The sequence below is a fragment of the Balaenoptera acutorostrata genome, chromosome 10 (genome assembly GCF_949987535.1).
Source record: "Balaenoptera acutorostrata chromosome 10, mBalAcu1.1, whole genome shotgun sequence".
NCBI lineage: Eukaryota > Metazoa > Chordata > Mammalia > Artiodactyla > Balaenopteridae > Balaenoptera > Balaenoptera acutorostrata.
The window spans coordinates 105,629,369-105,646,079 of record NC_080073.1 but is presented as its reverse complement, the minus strand read 5'-3'; the positions used below and the strand labels follow the sequence as shown (position 1 = coordinate 105,646,079).

At 42.4% G+C, this 16,711-nt stretch overlaps 1 protein-coding gene across 3 annotated transcripts in view; it reads right to left on the bottom strand.

Annotated features, from left to right (window-relative positions):
• Positions 1–16,540, bottom strand: part of MYLK4 (myosin light chain kinase family member 4) — a 93,014-nt gene extending 76,474 nt beyond the window's left edge. For 2 of the 3 annotated variants that reach the window (XM_028164459.2, XM_028164461.2), the window contains exon 1: positions 1,079–1,226. In XM_028164459.2, the coding sequence (XP_028020260.1) occupies positions 1,079–1,081 (3 nt within the window). In that variant the 5' untranslated portion in view covers positions 1,082–1,226. Of the gene's footprint in view, positions 1–1,078; positions 1,227–13,732; positions 13,962–15,755 lie in introns of those variants that run through there. The other variant, XM_057555680.1, reaches the window with a different exon arrangement.
• Between the last annotated feature and the right edge of the window lie 171 nt (positions 16,541–16,711).

The window sequence follows — 16,711 nt, the reverse complement described above, 5'->3', positions numbered from 1 at the left end:
ACCTTAAGTGTCACTGGGCAACTAAAATTTTCCCTCATTACCTAAAATAAGTGTTTACGTTAAGTTTATGTCAGGTGGCTGGTATAAGTATGGGAGACAAAGTTTCTCTGGGTTTAACTGGATTGCTGGTTTTGCCCCTCCTGGCCCCGACGGGAAGGACTTGCTGCGTAAGGAAGGGGCTCTCTAGCGCCCCCCCGTGGGAATTCTGTGCCCTCGGAGGAGTGCTCGCCACCAAAGGAGCCATTTCCAGAGCCCCTCTCTGCCTACATCTTAAAAGGTTTGGTGTTTATTTTAAAAAGAACTTTGTCTCCTAATAATCCTCTCACATAGATTAACATTCCCAGATACCTTTCTTTGCATCCTCATCAGCAGCTAAGTACCAAAGATTTCACATCCTTGTGCTTTCCTTGAAATGCTTCCCTTACGAATGTAAGTAACACACGTTCTACTGCTCCCATACTAAAGATCCACGCGTATGTACGTGCCTATGCACCTCCTGATCATTAGGGGAGACTGGTGAGAACTTGTGGCCGGTTCCCTCCTGAGGCCCCCTGCTGGAGGTTTTCTGGAAATTGCTTCTTCCAGCTTTTGCTCAGTTTGAAATCATCTGTAATTAGCTCCACAAAATGTCATCTTTCATTTTCTCCACTCAACTAGTAAAAATAATACCTTGAGTTACAAATTACTTAAAATCCAATGCTCTACAAAATTCTACTGAACCACACAAAGACCTTACATTTAAACACACTAAAATGTAAGCAGGATCAACCAGAGCTCTGTAAAATATACTATAGACCAACATCAGTGTTCTTACAAGTTGCCCTGAAAATAATTATTATTAAAATAAGGATTTCATGGCTACGTCTAAGACAAACTACAACTAAAATCTAATATGTAATTGTAGATGGTACTCAAGTTGGCTCAGGAAGCCACATAAAAATTAACATATTAAAACAAAAGCTTGGGTCCAAGATATAAAAATTTTGCAGAGAAAATATTAAACGCTAAGCTCTACCTGGAGTTTGGTACAACTTGTTGTTTAAGGTGATGTAGAAAGACAGAAAATAAGAGTAATTACCATTTATAGGAGGACATGCTGGGGTCCAGACCATTCCAAGTGCAGAGTATAAGTTCCAGCAGATAAAAGGGAGTTTGCAGAGTTCAAAGCAACTACGCAATTCCCTGGTAAAAGTCTTGACTCACTGTCAGAGTAAGTCTTCTGAAAAGACAAGTGTCCACTCTGAGAGGAAGTATCCGCTCTCTCAAATGCCACTTTGAGCCCCTGTTTAAACTCAGATGGTCCTTGATCTCATGTTGCTCAGCTGTTGCCTTCTTAGTCAGACAGGGAAGAATATTAATTTTAGACACTAGGCTTTTCAAAGCCGATGGCTCCATTTCAGAGGTCAGGTAAGGAGAGGACAGACCGTAACAGTGGATGAAGTATCACCTTCACCTTCTTGTCCCGTCAGGGTGCCAACACTCTCAGGACTACAGCGCTGCGTTTGTCTTTTGCCATCAGACGTTCCGCTCTCCTGCCCGTTTCAGACTCGGCATTTAGGGCACGCTTCCAGCCAGAGGGTTTAGCTGTGGGAACCGCACAGCCACCTTTTTTGCCCACCTTACACTTTGAACACATCCAACTACAGTAGGAGAGAGCTTCTGATGGCCAAAGCACTCCGCAAGTCCTTAAAATTATTTGCAACATCTCCAGCTGTTTACAGCTGCAGGGAAAGTTCAAAGGCACAGGCATGAAGGGGAGTTACAAGAACAGTAATAAACTCTCCCTACAAGCGACACTCTGCCTTCCCCTGCCTTCCATCACAGGCCAAGAAAAGAGAATCCAGTGCCGGCAAACCACCTGCCTGATCCCAACAGCAGTGGATGCCTAGATTTATGGAAGTTGCACAAAGCCTTGATTCCCCAGAAAATCAAACTAATAATACAGACGATCCTGCAATTCTTTAACTTTCACCTCTTCAGAGCCTTTGCCAACCCCTCCACTCCCCAACCCAACACCAGTCTCTAGTGCCCTCTTGCTTTTCCAAAAAAAAGTTTCTTATTTTTAATTCAGATCAATGTATTCCATATAAAATAAAAATACGTTTTCATTCTGAGTAGCATATAAAGAATTATAGCAAGATCTTTAAAAAGCCAAACGTTGGGTATTTTTCTAGGATTAGAGAACTTTGCTCTTCAGCAAGAATACCCAAACAATATTATGTATTGTGAGAGATAAATTATGTGACACAACTGTTATGAAAAGACTGAACTGATTTGAGGTTATCAATTTTCCTTGGAGTAATTAAACTGTGAAAAAGTACTGATAAGGTGACCAATCCCCACACACCCAATGAAAACCATGTGTATGGCCTTCGGCTAATTTGACAGTACCCTCTACCCAGACCATCCAATCAGTGGAAGCAGACTTTCTGTCCCCTCAGCTGCAGCAAACCAGCCGCAGGCTCTAATCAGCCAGAAGTCAGCAGAAACTGCTCCTTTGCATATTTCCTTAATAATTTTTTTTTATATTAGAGTAGTTTAAGATCTACAGAAAATGTAAAAAGTGAAAGGGTAGCAGAGAGTCCCCCTATGCTCTGCACCCAATTTCCCGGATTTTTAACCTCTTACATGGGTATAGTACACTTGTCACAATGAATGAATCAATGCTGATACATTATTATGAACTAAACTCCATACTTTATTCAGACTTAATGAGTTCTTCCCTAATGTCCCTTTTCTATGTTGGAATCTCATCCAGGATTTCATATTCCATTTAGAAACTCTAGGATTTATGATGGATTGGATACAGGGAGTGAAGGAAAGATGGTAGGCAAGGATGACTTTCTATATTTTTTCCTGAGCACGTGAAGGAGAGAGTTGACATTGACTGGGATGGAGAAGGTCATGGGAGGAGTAACTCTGGGGGAAAAAGTCAGGCCCTCAGGGTTTGACAGGTCTATTAGACATCTGAGTTGAACAGGTTGTGATATAGAAATCTAGGCTTCAGGGGAGAGGTCCAGGTTGGAGATATAAATTTGGAAGTCGTCACACGCAGATAAGTTTCATGCACAATATGTATTCAATAAGCATCTGTCAATTGATTACTAGAGAGAAGGTTTTTAATTATGTCTATCTGTCCTAAAGGAAAAGTCAATTAAACGAACCCGTGCTACTTGTCTTCTAAAATTAAACGACAGTAGTGCAGTTCTGCTGTGTCGCACTATTTCTAGCTTCTGGCAGCACAGAGGACAAGCAGCCTGGTACAATATTGACCACCAAGAAAAACAGGTAATGCATGCATACCCACTGTGGTCTACCCACCTAGCCTCAGCACCCTAAGTCCATACCCATAAAATCACTGGAACATCTTTAAAGATGCTCTAAGGCAGCGGTCCCCAACCTTTTTTGGCACCAGGGATGGGTTTCGTGGAAGACAATTTGTCCAGGGACGGGGTGGGGGGGATGGTTCAGGCAGAAACGCGAGCGATGGGGAGCAATGGGGAGCGATGGGGAGCGGCAGGTGAAGCTTCGCTCGCTTGCCCACCGCTCACCTCCTGCTGTGCAGCCCCATTCCTAACAGGGATCCCTGCTCTAAGGTGTGGAAAAATTCACAGTGAGGCTAGAAGCAGCCCCAGCGGTACTTTTGCTGGATTGCCCTCATATTTTGGAGTTGCAAACCTTTTTTAAAAATACTAACCTCAGGAAAACAGCATTCCACAGAGCCATAGAAATTGTGCTGCTTTCAAGGGACATTGACCAGCAAGAGACCGTGCTGTCATAGGAGCGGGCGAGGCAGGCACTGCCAGTGACTCTGTGTGCTGGTCGGCGTCCAAAGCAGCCTGGACAATGCTAATGGTTTCTGCGTGTGCACAGCGTTCGGAATGTCGCAGAACAAGGGCTCTTAAACGTCTACACACACAAGTGGAGCAATCTTCACAAACACCAAAATGCAGGTGAAAGGCATCCCTGTTATGCACATAGCTACTGAATTTTCTTCCTTTCAACAAGCACCACTGAGTATGATTGCTAAGAGCAAAAACTGATAACGCTGCACTTCACCAAAACTCAAAATCTGCTCTTCAAAAGACACCACAGGAAAACGGAAAGACAAGCTACAGACTCGGAGAAAATACTGTGAAATCATTTTGATAAACGACTTTGATATTTGATATTTGATAAACGACTCATATCCTGAAACAAACTCTTACAAATCAACAATATGATGACAACCCAATTTTTAAAATGGACAAGAGATTGGAAGGCTACCTTACCAAAGAAGATAGATAAAAGAATAGTTAATATGCACATAAAAAATGCTCCGAAATCTGTCATTAGAGAGATGAAAGTTAAAATCACAATGAAATAACATTTCACACCTGCCGGAAGAGCTATAATAAAAAGACAGAAGAAGGCAAATGTTGGTAAGGATGTGGAGTCACGGGAACCCTCAGCACACATGTCGGAGGGAGTGTAAAATGGTGCAGGTGCCTTGGGAAATAGTTCCTTAAAAAGTTATTCCCCATATGACCTAACAATTCTTCTCCCAGGTATCTTCCCAAGAGAAATGAAAACATTTGAACACACAAAGCCTCGCATGCAAATGTTCACAGCCGCCTTATTCACAACAGCCCAAAACTGGAAACAACCCGAGTGTCCAGCAATGGATTCAGTGAATGGAGGAAGGTAACTGATACATCCATTCAAATGCAGTACTACTCAACAATGAAAAGGAATGAAGCACTAATCCCTGCTACAAGCTGGATACACAAAAACATTGTGCTAAGAGAAAAAAGCCAGAAACAAAGACCGTATACTGTAAAGTTCCGTTCGCATGCGACGTCCAGAAAAGGCACATCTATAGACGCAGGAAGCAGATTTAGGTTGCCTGAGGCTGAGAGCAGGAACAGGGATTAACTGTAAACAGAATCTTATTGGGGTGATGGAAAGGTTCAAAAACATTTTGAACAACTCATTAAGTTCCCAAACACGTAGTTGAATTGTACACTTACAATGGGTGAATTTTATGATACGTAAATTACACTTCAATAAAGTAATTAAGAAAGCAGAAAACCCAATAATATGAATAATGAAAGGTTAACTTGTTAAAAGAAGAAAGAAAAGCACCAGTGAATAGTTTGTGGCCGGCTGTTCCAGGTGACCCAGGCTGGATCCAAGGAGTCATAAATCATACCCGACGCTTGCCAGGTCACCTGGGGCCAGAGAAAAGGAAGAGGAAACAGTGAGTGGGAAAGAGTTAAGACTCTCGCTCTTCTCTTCTCCGGGTAGGAATACCACATAGTGTATGATTTTGTAATTAGTAGAAAATGAACAGAAATTTAAAACTCATTTCTATCTCTCACTTTCTACTTGGAGACAGGAAACTCCGAGGCAGGAGGACAGTCATGTTACGGAACATTCAGACTTGTTTACAACCCAGTTGATATTAGACCCTTAAAATGTCCAAGTGACAGTGAGTAAGTAGCCAAATTTTGTGTCATAAAAAATGAAAATAAGATGGGAGGATTGAAAACAATTAGATAAAAATATAGCTGGGGCCATTTAAAAATTAGTCTCCTCTGAAGTACTAAACAGTGTTTTCTGTTCATTACTTCTATAATGGCTGCACAATTTGTTCATCTAATTATAGCCTTTTTTACTTTCTTGTAAAATGTAAATACATGTCACTGAGTTAATATACTGCCTAGAAAACATGTGTGATATTCAACAGGAACAGGGTACACGGTGCAATCCTATTCATAAATTCATAAATACATTTCCAAAGCTCATACGACTTTTACATAATTTTTGTTAGACACGTTTCCTTTACTCTGCATTATTTTTTTAGAACTTAAAACCTGCAGAGAATTTGCATGAACAGTACAACGAATATCGATACACCCTGCACGTGGACTCACCAAATGGTTATGTTTTCAGTATTTGCTGCCTCTCTCTTTTCTGAGAATAAGTTACAGACCTTGTGAAACTTTATCCCTAAATACACTGGCATATGTCTCCTTGAGAATAAAGACAGGATCCAACCAAAAATCACACAGCACATTTAGTTGAGATGTCTTTTTAGTCTCTTTTTATCTATTCAAGGAACAATAACCCAGCCTTTTTTTTTTTCTTTAATCTTTCATGACATTGATATTTTTGAAGACTTCAGACCAATTTCTTCAGAAAATATCGCTCAATTTGAATTGCCTGATTGTTTTTTCACATTTGGAACCAGGCAAACCTCTGATCATGAACACCACATCAGTGATGGTGCGTCTTTCTAGGAATGTCTCAATAGGTGGTACGTGATGTAGCTTGTGTCATGATTCATATAATTTGGTATCCTGATTCAGGTGGTGTCCACCAGATTTCTCCACAGTAAAGTTACCCTTATTTCTTTTGTAATTAATAAGTAACTTATGAGATTTTTATGGGTATCCTGTTCCACAACAATCTATCACTCCATGACTTTAGTATCCATTCTTGCATGAATCAGTTGTTACCACAGTGATTGTTAAGCGGTTATTTTCTAATTCTATGATTTTCTGCATTTATTACTTGGTTGTTCTTCTATTAAGAAGAGTCCTCCATCCCCAGCCTGATCCCCATCCCTATTTAGTGTCATTTCTAAACATGATGCACATTCCCTGTGTTAGTCATGTTGATGCTCAAGTTGTCCCAGATTTGGTCAATGGGAGCACCTCTGTACTTCTGACATATCTCTACAGTTTTGGGGGGCACTTCCTTGCTTTCTGGCGTAATGAGATGTTCAAAGCTCACCGTGTAATTTTCCTGCCCTGTTTCTAGAATCTGCCATCTCTCAGAGAAGCCCTGGCTCCTTTCAGGGAAGAAGGGTATTTAGAAACCAAGACCAGGGCAATGGGGGTGCTCTTTGCTACTGGGGTGTCATTGCTTCTAGTCCTTTCAGTGGACAGAGCTGGAAATATAATTTTTTTAAATCCTGAGTTCATTCTTTTAGTTTTCTAATTCCAACCCAGCACCACAGGATTCTCTCTGATCCTTCCCCCATTACACAAATGTACCTCCCTCCCATTAATTCATTAAGCCTGAAAATGAAAGAACAAAATAAAATGCCTGCTGTAAGGTAAAATTCATGCTTCTGTTGAGATTATTCTAAACAATTGGGAAAAGTGAGAGTATTCATGCCCAAATTTTAAAAATTCCATTCTACAGCATGAATCATCATTTTTTTTTCCAGTTGGAATTTGAAGAAGGGTATATTTATGTTTCCATTCTTGAGAATGCTTTTCTACCTTCTAAACTGGAAGTGAATTTTAGGAGCTGGAAGAAGCTTATGACAGGAACAAGGCATGAAATTACAGAAGTGCAAAGCCCAAGACATGCTCTTCTGACCAAATGTTGGCCTGCTTTTCCCAAGAGCTTGGTAAGGTTCAGTAGAGAAATTTTCCATGGGGAAATGCTACAGCAGAGAGGGTAATAGTGGCTGAAGGGGAGGCGGGCGAAAACTCCGCATACTCTCAGGTTTGGGTTATTTCTTATTAAAGGTAAAAGTTGTATCTTTAGGTAGAAGATAAATTTGGCTATTATGTAATGGTTCATAATAGGTTTTTAGGTTTTATCCTACATATTCAAAAGTATTGACGTTCCTTGGTGCAAAAGGACCATGGCAGCAGGTAAGATGGTGAAAGGGCATTGTAAGTCCCAGCTCTTACATGGGAAACACTTTCAGCATAAATGAAGCCTGGGAGGGCACAGCGTGGCATGCTCCTAACACTTCTGGTTGGAATGTAAACTGCCCTCATCTTTAGGGAGGGCAATTTGGCCATTGTCTTTGACCCCATTTGCATTCGTAAGATTTTTGCCCCAAAGAAATATAATTGTAAAATATTATCTTTGAAGCAATACACGATGACATTATTTACTACATTTAAAACATTGAAATAAAACCTAAGTACAAGTTGATTGAATAGTTGTGCTTCTCCCATAAGAAAGAACATTATGCTTCCATTAAGTCGTGTGCAAAAGAATATTTAACAATGTCAGAAAAAAATGAGTGTGGTAGTTCGGGGAAGTAGTTGTTGGGGTAGATTTACTTCTGGGTAGCCTTGCCAGGAGGCGCCGCCCTCCGGGGGCCAGCTTCACGAAGGGACGTCTATTAGGCCCCTCCGCTTGAGGTTAGACCCCTGGCTCAGGTAGACCCTGGGCTCATGACGGTCACCCTCGCCTGCAGAGGCCACCCAAGGCCAGGCCCATGGTGGGCAGAATTAGCAAAAGCCCTCGGGGCAAAAGGAACTCTTGTGCTCAGGTCCCTCTGGTCTGTTTGGATCTGGATTCGCTTGGATTTTTGCCAGGTAGTTCCTATTTTATCAGGTCTTTGATACATTTAAGAAGACTTCTAAACCATTTGATTCAGCATTTTTACTTGTTTTCAGCAGTTACTTCTGTTGATCTGAAGTTCCTAGCTGCCATTATTGGAAATGGAAACCCCTTGAATTAATTTTTTTCTTTAATTGAGGTGAAATTTGCTAACAGTGAAATGCACAGAGCTTGGATGGGTTTTGAGAAATGTGTGTTCCTAATTAACCAATATCCCAACCAGGATACAGAACATTTCCGTTTTGCCCCCTTTCAGTCAATGCCCTTGTCTCAGCAACACCGATTTCTAACACTCCAGCTTCCTTAGACGCGCCTGTTCTTGAACTTCCTTCCAACGGACTCACCATCTGTGCTCTTTGTGTCTGGTTTCATTCACTCAACATAATATTTATGAGAATCATGTATGGTTTTGCATGTGTCACCAGTTCATTCTCTTCTAATTCAACGTAGCATTTCACACACCACAATCTGTTTATCCATCACCTGCAGATTTACATTGTTTCCAGGGGTTTTTTTTGTTTGTTTGTTTTGCTATTACAAATAAAGCTTCTATAAACATTCTTCTACAAGACTTTTTATACATATGTTCTCATCTCTTTGGGGTAAATACCTCAGAGTACAATTGATGGGTCATAGGGCAGGTGTATGTTTAATTTTATAAGAAATCAACAAGTATTTCAAAGAGCCCATTTTAGGCTTGCACCAGCAATGCACCAGCAACGCACCAGCAATGCACCAGCAACGCACCAGCAATGTGTGAGCGTTCCAGCCGCTCTGTATCCTCGTTAACATTTGGTATTGACAGTCATGTGAATTTTGGTCATCCTTATGGGCAGGAAATAGGATCTTGCTGTGGTTTTTATAATCAACCTTATTGAGATATAATTTACGTAAATAAACTGCACCCATTTTAAAGGCACAGTTTGATGAGTTTTGATAAATGCATATGATGGTGTAACCATCTCAATTAATATATACCATATTTCTATCACTAGCCAAAAAATCCCTCATGCCCTGGCCACCAATAATCCCCATCCCTTCACCCACTGATATAATTTCTACACTACAGATTAGCTTTGCCTGGTCTGGAATTTCACATAATTGGAATCATACAATACATATACTGTTTTGTGTCTGACTTCTTTTATTCAGCACAATGTTTCTAAGATTTATCATTGCTCTGTGTGTTGGCAGTTTATTTTTTTACCAAGTAGAATTCCATTGCATGAGTAAACCAAACTTTGTTTTTCCATTCCGCTGTTGATGGGCGTTTACAGTGTTTCCAGTCTGGGGTTATTATGAATAAGGCTGCGCTAACCATTTGCATACAACCCGTTTTGTGGACGCACTTTGAACATGTTTTCATCTCTCCTGGGTAAATTCTCTGGGAACAGAATTACTGGATGACATGGCAAGGGTGTGTTTCCCTTTTTAAGAAAACTGCCAAATGATTTTCCAAAATGATTTTACCATTTTATGTTCTCACAAGCAATGCTTTGAGTTCCAACTGTGCCTGTCTTTGCCAACATGTAATGTTGTCAGTCTTTGTATTTTCAGTCATTCCAGAGGGAGTGTAGTGGCATCTCACTGTGGTTTTAATGTGCATTTCACTGTACCTGTTTCATGTGTTTTTCTATCCATATATTTTCTTTTGTGAAGTATTCTTTTATACCTTTTGCCCATTTAAAAATGGAGGTGTTGGGAGGGGGAAGGGTAAGCTGGGACGAAGTGAGAGAGTGGCATGGACATATATACACTACCAAATGTAAAATAGATAGCTAGTGGGAAGCAGCCGCATAGCACAGGGAGATCAGCTTGGTGCTTTGTGACCTCCTAGAGGGGTGGGATAGGGAGGGTGGGAGGGAGACAGAAGAGGGAGGGGATATGGGGATATATGTATATGTATAGCTGATTCACTTTGTTATACAGCAGAAACAAACACACCATTGTAAAGCAATTATACTCCAATAAAGATGTTAAAAAAAAGATTAAAAATGGAGGTATTTTGTCTTCTTATTGAGTTGCAATAATTCTTTATATACTCTGGAAATAAGTCCAGTGAGGATATATGTATTACAAATATTTTCTCTCAGGCTATGGCTTGTGTTTTCATTTTCCCACAGATGTCCTTTTTTTTTTTCTTTAAACATCTTTATTGGAGTATAATTGCTTTACAATGGTGTGTTAGTTTCTGCTGTATAACAAAGAGAATCAGCTATACGTACACATGTATACCCATATCCCCTCCCTCTTGCGTCTCCCTCCCACCCTCCCTATCCCACCCCTCTAGGTGGTCACAAAGCACCGAGCTGATCGCCCTGTGCTATGTGGCTGCTTCCCACTAGCTATCTATTTTACATTTGGTAGTGTATATATGTCCATGCCACTCTCTCACTTCATCCCAGCTTACCCTTCCCACTCCCCGTGTCCTCAAGTCCATTCTCTATGTCAGCATCCTTATTCCTGCCCTGCCCCTAGGTTCTTCATAACCTTTTTTTTTTTTTTTAGATTCCATGTATATGTGTAAGCATACGGTATTTGTTTTTCTCTTTCTGACTTACTTTACTCTGTATGACAGACCCTAGGTCCATCCACCTCACTACAAATAACTCAGTTTCGTTTCTTTTTATGGCTGAGTAAGATTCCATTCCCACAGATGTCTCCTGAAGAGCAGATGTTTTTTAAATTTTAATTCAGTTCAATTGATATATATATATATATTCATGTGTGTATTTTTAATGACCCGTGCTGTTTATGCCCTCACTAAGGAATCTTCATGTACCCCAAAGCCATGAAGATATTCTTCCACGTTTCCCTGTAGAAGCTTCATACTTTTAGCTTTTACATCAAGGCCTATGAGCCATCTTGAATTAATTTTTGCCTGTGGTGCAAGGTGGAAACCAAGGTTCACTTTTCCTCTTTCACTTACACAGTTCAGACGGGATCACCTGTTGAACGCCACATTAACGTTTAATATGCTTCTTTAACGACATCTCTGAGATCCTCTTTACCCTCGCCTCATTCTACCAACCAGTCGCTTAGCAGCTCCCAGTGTATCCCCTACTCATTGCTGGAAACTCCTCGAAGAGTTGCTGAAATGTGCTGCAAGCTGTTCTGTGGGCTGCAGTCCTCACGTGTGTCTGCAGGGTCCTCCTGCCCTGCCAGGCGAAGACCATGGTCAAGACCCTCCTGGAAGAAGCCTGGGCGCCGGCCCTGCTGATGGGGCCTCGGTGTGAGCACCAGGGTCTGAGCGGGGCAGGGCAGAGCTAGGAGATGTCGCCTCCCCTCCAGCGCAGCGCTGCTGGGTCCTCCAGATCTAGATCCCTGCCCAGACGTCAGCTCGTCTTCTGGTCTTCAGCCCTCTCACCGTAGGCTTTCAAATTCAGTTTGATGGACAAGAAGGAAACGGATGTCATGGCTCACCCTTCACTTGCTCTTCTTCCTTCCGTGAAAAATCCCTCTCTCCCCAAAGCAAGCCAGTCTTTCCTCCCAGTGGCAATTCTGCACTGTTCCTAGGAGACCATCTTAGTCTCACCTCCCAAAAAGTGCCCTTTCTCTTTATGGAAGGGTTCTCTGAATATCTCCATGTCGGCAGAAAGTCTTCATCTAATCTTTCCGTAACTAAAAGCCCCATTCAGGTGGTCTCTCTGGAAGAAACAGAATGTTCCTGCTGTGAACCTCACGGGAAAGGGCCAAGCCTGCACTTGATGCCTGCCTGAAGGCTTTCACTTACTGGTCCCATTCAAGCACAGCCCAGCGCTCCCTACGTGTCAGGCACGGGGCCTGCACTGTCCTATAATGGAAGTTGGGCAGCAGTGGAAACAGACATGCAAATGGGCAGTTATAATACTGCGAGGCATCTGTCATAAGGGACAGACAAGGCGTTGAATAAGCAAAGGGACCAAACCAGCCTGGAGGGTCAGGGACAATTAACAGGACTTCTCTAAACTGAAGAGTAAGTAGTAACCCAGACGCAGCAAAGGACTGGAAAGGTCTCCAGGGCGAGGAGTGTGGGAAGAAACGACGAATATCTTTAGTGTTTTCATCATTAAATATAATGGTGGCTGCCAGTTTGAGGAAAAACAAAACAAAACAAAAACCATCATGTTAAGGAGGTATCTTTCTCTATTTTACTAGAAGTTTTTTAAAATCAGGGATTGAAGTAGGATTTTGGCTCTGTCACTTCACTGTTCACTTTATAAGGTAAAGAAACCTGCTTTCTCCAACAATGTAATAATAACTAGTACTGGCCAATGCAATTCAGAAAGAAAACAAAATAATAGATAAATGTGTTGGAAAGAGGAAAAGTATTGTTCTGATACCAACTCTCCGACACCAACTGGGTGTCCTGCAATTCAATTCTGCTCTGACGCCCACCCACCAGAGTTAGTATCAGAACCCATGGATCAGGGCAGAGTCCTCACAATAATGACCCATTTCAGACTCCAGCCTCAAGGCTCAGGGACCAGCACTCCTACCAACCAGCTACAAACATGGGGGTCCCACAACCCCCGCCCTCAGGTCTGATAATTCCCTGGAACAAATCACAGAACTCACTGAAAAAAATTTCAGTTTTTTAACAAAGGATGCACATAACACGAGGTCTGGAGGATCCCGGACGCAGCTTCCACGCCCTCTGCATGGCGACAGGGCTCATCCCACCCCCATCGCTATATTCACCAACCAGGAAGCTCCACCAGCGCTGGTGTCCGGAGGTTTTATTGGGGTTCTACTATGTAGGCACCACTGATTAAATCACCGGCCGTGTGCTTTAAGGCAATCTCCAACATCCCTCCCCTCCCCAGCGATGGCTGGCCTGAAGTTCCAACCTCTAATTGTGTGGTTGGTGTTTCTGGTGACCAGTTCCCATCCTGAAGCTCTCTGGGGACCCACCAGGAGTCGCCTCATTGGCTCTCCTGTCACTCAGGAAATTCCAAGGATTTTTGAAGCTCGGTGCCAAGAACTGATGACAAAGTTCAGATGTATTCTTTTTGTACTACAAGTATCAATTGAAAATCACTTAAAACTAATAGAAGAGTTTCCCCCAAAAAAGCCAAATATGAAATAAATTATAAAAGTCAAAGCACTTCTTTTATACCAGTAAGACCAGTAATAAAATAGAACAATCCGGCGGTCTTATTACAGTAGCAAGAAAATGTATACAATTTACTAAAGTTAATAAGAAACGTGGCATAGATTCCAGGGGACACAAGGGAAAGTCAGGAAAAGAAAGGCATATGAGGTTGGGTTAGGCAAGAGGATTCCCAAAGCAGGAAGGGGAACAGACGACCGTGGGGCTGACTTTTAGGATGGTGACTAAAGATGGCAGGGATGTGCGTCATAGTGGGATTAACTGAACTCAAAATGTCCAACATACCTTGGGTATGATTACGAGGGGCAAGATGACGCCTGAGGTCCGATAATACTAGGAGGCTTATTATGCGGCAGCACTCGGGACCTGCACCAGGCTGAGACTTTTCTTGTGGCCACTGAATAGATGGCTGATCTGAGAGTTGAGCCACACACAGGGAATCCGTCATCCCAATTGTGATTCTGGGGCGGAGGACAGAGACGGCTACACTGCTCAGAGTGAACGCCAAGTCCGGCTGAAGACAAGAAAGCAGTGAGGGATTAACGGAGGACATTTAAGCCGAGGGTTTACTGCTTTACATTGAGCTCATTTACTGCAACCTTATAATAGAGTTTACACTTACTTGTATTTGTGCTGATTTCAAAAGAAAGTTTAAATCTGGTTAGAGGCTGGTATGGTTTACTCATTTTATTTTTCTACCATCACCATCTAGCGGAGAAAACTTTGAACTTCAGGCAGAATGAGCTGGGGTTCAGGAAAACAGAGTAATAGAGGGCTTACTCTGTGCTCAGCACGGTACTAAACACCTTTACATTCATAAGATCACTTAATTCTCACAACAGATTGAGAGGGAGGCATTACGGTTCCCCCCTTAGATTTGGAAGCTGAGTCTGGGAGGGGAAGGAGCTCGCCCAAGGTCACACCATGTCCAACTCAAGCCCAGATTCTAGGGCAGGTCCAGTGCACTTTCACCTCACAGGCCATCCAAATGGTGCGATTTTATTCATGTATGAGACCATAGGAGTAACGTACATATACGTATATGGAGAGTTTTGTCTTCTCGTATGATGTTTCCTTTTTCTTATTTTTTCTTTTATATATTATATATACGAGAACACTTGTATAAAAATAAAATGGGACTATACTATATAGTTTTGTATCTTCTTTTACTCCATATTACGCAATGAATATTTTCCCATTACAGTAAAAACTTTGGAAAATATATATTAGGTAACAATAAAGACAGATATAGAATTACATTTATATGTAAATACACAGTGTAGTCTTAAGATATATTTTTCTTTTTGAAATGCATTTTAAAAGACTGGAATAGGGTGCTGAAATATCAACAATGAGAATCTCTGAGTAGATTTTCCATAATAAGCATATATTATTTCTTAAAAAAAATAAGTTTTAAGCTTTACATTTATTAAGAGACTCAGGAAGCTTCAGAGTTGTTGCCCAGTTTGTTGTCATTACTTTAAAATATTTTGCTTGTGTTAGAGGAGACCACATGTCCATCTATTTCTATACGTGTTTAAAATTAACGTAGTGTATTATATTTCCATATTTAGTAATACTTTCCTTCACAACTCATTTTGAGGACGGCCCTAGAACCTGACAGGCAGCAGAATACGCTGCACCAAACCGTGCCAGTTTGGCCTGAGGATTATATTGAGCTGAAGGCAATTAAGCTGATACAAGAAAAGCTCTCTGCTCTCTCCCTACTTCCTAAGAGCAGGACATAAATTTGCAAAGCTGTGTCCCCCCCTCCCATCTACCAGGAAGGGCAGAAGTTAATCACAGGAGAAAACTCTAGACCCTCATCAGCCCAGAGGTGGCACTGAAGGAATCTGCATAACCAACTTTACTAACTAGTTCTTGTCTCCCATCAGTTTCCCATATATTTGCCTTCCCCCAATTTGCCGCCCTAAAAACTCAAGGTCCTTTTCCTTTGTCTTGTCGCTTCTCTACAAATGTTTTGTTCTTTTGATAAATTTCTACGTAAGCCCGCCCATCACCAGGTACTCCGTGTGTAGGGGCGCTGCAAATGTTAACAGTCTGTTTTTCTTTTTAATCTGTCTTTTGTCAGTTAAATTCACAGGGCCCGAGCTAATAACCCTAAAACAAGGAGAGAATATTTCTTTCCCCGCCCGCAAACCTCTTCTCAAAAGTACTTGCTTTTGTGAAGTTCGGGGGCTGGATGCTCTGGGCGATAAGTAAAAGGCTATATAAAAGCTCATGATCGTACATTTCAAATTGTATGATGGCCAAACAATAAAAGACTCCATAACTCATTCTTACTTACCTTTTCTACTAATGCTACTTTTGAGCCTAACATACGTAGTTGGAAAAACTATCAGAAAGTCAGATTTCAGTTTTCTCAACACTTGCCAGCAGGTTGGGACACATGCTTCACAACCAGTATCAACTGAAAAAAACACTTCCTTTGCCCTTTCCTTTTATACCATCTTTTACCTAATTGTAGTTCTTTGTGAGGCATTCCTTTTTGTAAAATCACCTCATATGAAGAGGCTCATTTAACCCTTAGGGGTTTGCGTTTGAGTAAGTTCCAAGGAGATGTTCTTGTGCAGATTAAATAAACATCCCAGTTTCGTCAACATTTAGGAAAGTCCCTTCTTTTCTAAAATTGTCTCACTTTCGTTTTCATTCCCCTTCTATTTTCTTCTTCTAAATACCAAAAATGCAGGTTTGTGGCACATTTCTGAAGGAGAAGTTTAGAGAAAAGCAGGAACGCGTGCCAGAGACGGTCATCCCGTCGCCCCAGGCCAGACCCCTCGCGAGTCTCAACCCGACGTCCCTCGGCCCGGGGGCGGCGCGCGCGGCGGAGCCTAATGCCGCCTCGAGATGCCCGCGCATTTCTAACGTTTAACTACAAAACGGCCGTGAGACACCACGTGTGTGAGCGCGCGTTTGGGGTAAAAGGCCAACAATCTGGGACGGGCGGTTCTCTTTCCGTATTTCTGGCCGCCGCCGCCCAGGCGAACACTCACTCCCACTCGGGAGGATCTTCGTGTTCCCTTTGCTCCGTCCCCACACAGCTCCACGCCGGCGCGTCCCGCGTCTCTCCCATTTCTCCGCCCCCTGCCCTCCGCCCCCTGCCCTCCGCCCCCTGCCCTCCGCCCCCTGCCCTCCGCCACGCGCGGATAAGCCATTCCCCTCGCGCAGCCGCGGCGCGTTTCCACGGCTCCGCCGGCGCCCCGTCCACGGAGGATAGACCTGCGCACGCGCAACCCGCTGGCC